The following is a 2948-nucleotide window of genomic DNA, read 5'->3' as shown; positions in this document are numbered from 1 at the left end:
TCCATCTCCCACTGCAGGGACCCAGCCCCTTTTGCGTGGACACTGTCAGGCTCCATGGAGAGCCAACTCGGGGCAGTAACCCGCTAGAAAAAGAGCCAAGATGAGTGAATATTTCCATGTTGGGTTTGTACCCTGAGCCGGCTCCTGTACCGCCAAATATATGGTGAAGGGTGGTGGGGTTGTGCAAGGGGGAGAGCGCCGACTGCAGAGCTGTACCATGTGTGTGGGTGGATCGAGAGTTGCTTTTATTTTCTGCGAACTTTGAGAACTGCAGTCTGCTTTAGGATGCTGTGAAGATCCTTTTACTTTTTCTTTGTGCTTGTATTTTACTGCAACCTGCCTTGAGGTAAGTGCCATTTAAACAAGAAGGCAGGTAAACCAGGCGCTGAAGCGTCTCAAGATGCTTCAGCTAGCCCTGCGGAATATCAAACAGAGCGTTGTGCCTCGTCACAGCAGCAGGATCGGGGGTGGGAGAGTCGGAAACGGTCCCTGAAATAAGGGGTTACCAGTGGGCAGCCAGGGTGTCTCCAGGGAGTTTGACCTTACCCTTTGTTCATTAAAAGCTTCTGTTGACTCACGTCTATTGAGGGGATTTCTTTAGAAGAGACTACTAAAAATTGTAGTCTTGTTTTCCGACTGCATTTTGTTTGTGTCTATTAGAAATACAGGGTCAGAGTTTTCTTTAGCTGTAGTTGTCCCCTGGCTGAGTTGGGCACGGTGATGTGCCACGGGAGCTCACTGGCCCCTGAACCGCCCGGACGGTTCTTGAAAGGCTTGCTCAGCGCAGCCGGGAGGTGGAGTGCTGAGAGCAGGAGCTGCAGTGTGGGATCTGGCTTCCCCTCGTGTGCAAGAGACCGACTGAAGCACTTGTGCTGGTATCTTCTCGTCGGGGAGTCGATTAAAAGCTGTTCTGAGCGGGGAGCGCAGTCTGCTCCTGGGTGAGGGGAAGCTTTCAGAGAGGCGCCTACCACCACGTGCAGCGATTCCTGCAATTCTTAGGCAGAAACTGTGGTATGACGTAACTGACCCTCAGGTCTGACATCACCAGTTAACGTCTGGAGACTTCTAGGTATATCCCTGGTTGTTACACTGAAAAATGTTTAGATAAGTATTTTATCAGAACAGATGTATATGGAAAAGTAAAGCCATGTCATGAGAAAAGGTTGAAGGTGGGGGAGGAAGAGGGAATACCAGCAGAGCACCGAATGTAGGAATTTGCTTGAAGCTTGCACTGGGATCCTCTTTTGTCTTACTTTATTTCTGCTTTAAAATTAAAAAAACAAAACAAAACAAAAAAAGAATTATTGACTGCCCACACTGATTCAGGCTGGGCACAAGATAAAGCGCATGAGTAGGAATAAAAACGCAGTGGGTCAGCTCGCGAGTGCAGCTCTCATCTGTGTAACTCACACAGTCACCTTTGCAGTCCAATCGTACGAGTAGGCTGGACGTGCAGACTGAACTGTTTTACTTTCCAATTAGTGATGTTTTTAAAACAATCCACTTACATTGTTTCTAATTCTTGTATTCTGTACACAGGCCACTAAGTATCTTGTATGTCCCATTTCTATTAATCTATTTAAAACAATAAATTCATAGTGATGATGAAATACAAAGTGAAAATCTAATCTCCCTTTCACTCACCTCTTTCCTGCAGGGTGCGTGACAGTTTTTTCCCCTCTGGCTGTACAGATGTTCGAATAATTTTATAGCTGCAACACGCAAATTGCATCTTGTTTTGATGCCACATGATGCCATTTGGCCATTTATCTTTCATGATGTAAAAATCCTCTCTTTATTTGGAGCCTCTCTCTGTGGGAGTTTGTCAGCTCTGCAACCGGAGCATCTTGGAAGCAGCTTTGAGTCTTGCTGCACTTGGCATTCCTATTTTAGTTCCCAGACCTTTGCCTTTGAAATTGCAGCAGCAATGCCTGACTCTTTAAAAACACCATTTCTTGACAGCCTTTGGGGCATCTGAGCATGTTTCGCTCATCTGTGCGCGCTATATATATTTTTTTTTTTTTTCATTTGGGCTGCAGGAATAGGGAAGAACGTGATTTGTGAGAAAGCTGCTACCTCTGTGGATGCCTTCAGGATGGTCACAGCTGCCAGGTATTACCCCAAGCTGATGAGCATTGTTGGCAACGTTCTCCGCTTCTTGCCCGCCTTTGTGAAGATGAAGCAGCTGATAGAAGAACACTACGTGGGCAACGTGATGATCTGCGACGTACGAGTTTACGGGGGAAGCCTGCTCAGCCACAAGTACAACTGGATCTGTGATGAGCTGATGGGAGGAGGTGGTCTGCATACAATGGGAACCTACATTATCGACCTCCTAACTCACCTCATCAGCAGGAGAGCAGAGAAGGTCCATGGTTTGCTCAAGACTTTTGTGAAGCAGAACACGGCTATAAGCGGGATCCGCCACGTCACTAGCGATGACTTCTGCTTTTTCCAGATGCTAATGAGCGAGGGTGTCTGTTGCACTGTGACTCTCAACTTCAACATGCCTGGATCGTTCATCCATGAAGTCATGATTGTTGGGTCTACCGGTCGCCTCATAGCTCGCGGGTCGGACTTGTATGGGCAGAAAAACACCGCGCTCCAAGAAGAACTACTGTTTACAGACTCTCTGACTGTCAGCAAGGGCCTTTTGGATAAGGGGTTTAAAGACATCCCGCTGCTTTACCTAAAAGGAATGGTGTACATGGTGCAAGCGCTGCGGCAGTCTTTCCAAGACCAGGAAGACCGTCGGACGTGGGATCATAAACCTGTCTCTATGGCAGCCTCTTTTGAAGATGGTCTGTACATGCAGAGTGTAGTAGAGGCCATCAAGAAATCCAGCAGGTCAGGGGAGTGGGAGGCCGTGGAGGTGATGACTGAGGAACCAGATGCCAATCAAAACCTCTGTGAGGCGCTTCAAAGAAATAACTTATGAACATTCCTGC

General features: G+C 47.5%; 1 protein-coding gene across 1 annotated transcript in view; it reads left to right on the top strand.

The window, feature by feature from the left end:
• GFOD2 (glucose-fructose oxidoreductase domain containing 2) overlaps positions 1-2938 on the top strand; it is a 9160-nt gene extending 6222 nt beyond the window's left edge. Inside the window, exon 2 of the mRNA XM_009319872.1 lies at positions 2040-2938. Coding sequence (XP_009318147.1) covers positions 2040-2938 — 899 coding nt within the window. The remainder of the gene's footprint in view (positions 1-2039) is intronic.
• Positions 2939-2948: the final 10 nt, after the last annotated feature.

Source organism: Pygoscelis adeliae, unplaced genomic scaffold (genome assembly GCF_000699105.1).
Source record: "Pygoscelis adeliae isolate BGI_AS28 unplaced genomic scaffold, ASM69910v1 Scaffold390, whole genome shotgun sequence".
Classification (NCBI taxonomy): Eukaryota; Metazoa; Chordata; class Aves; order Sphenisciformes; family Spheniscidae; genus Pygoscelis; species Pygoscelis adeliae.
Note: the sequence above shows the minus strand (reverse complement) of the source record. Positions and strands in the feature narration are given on the sequence as shown.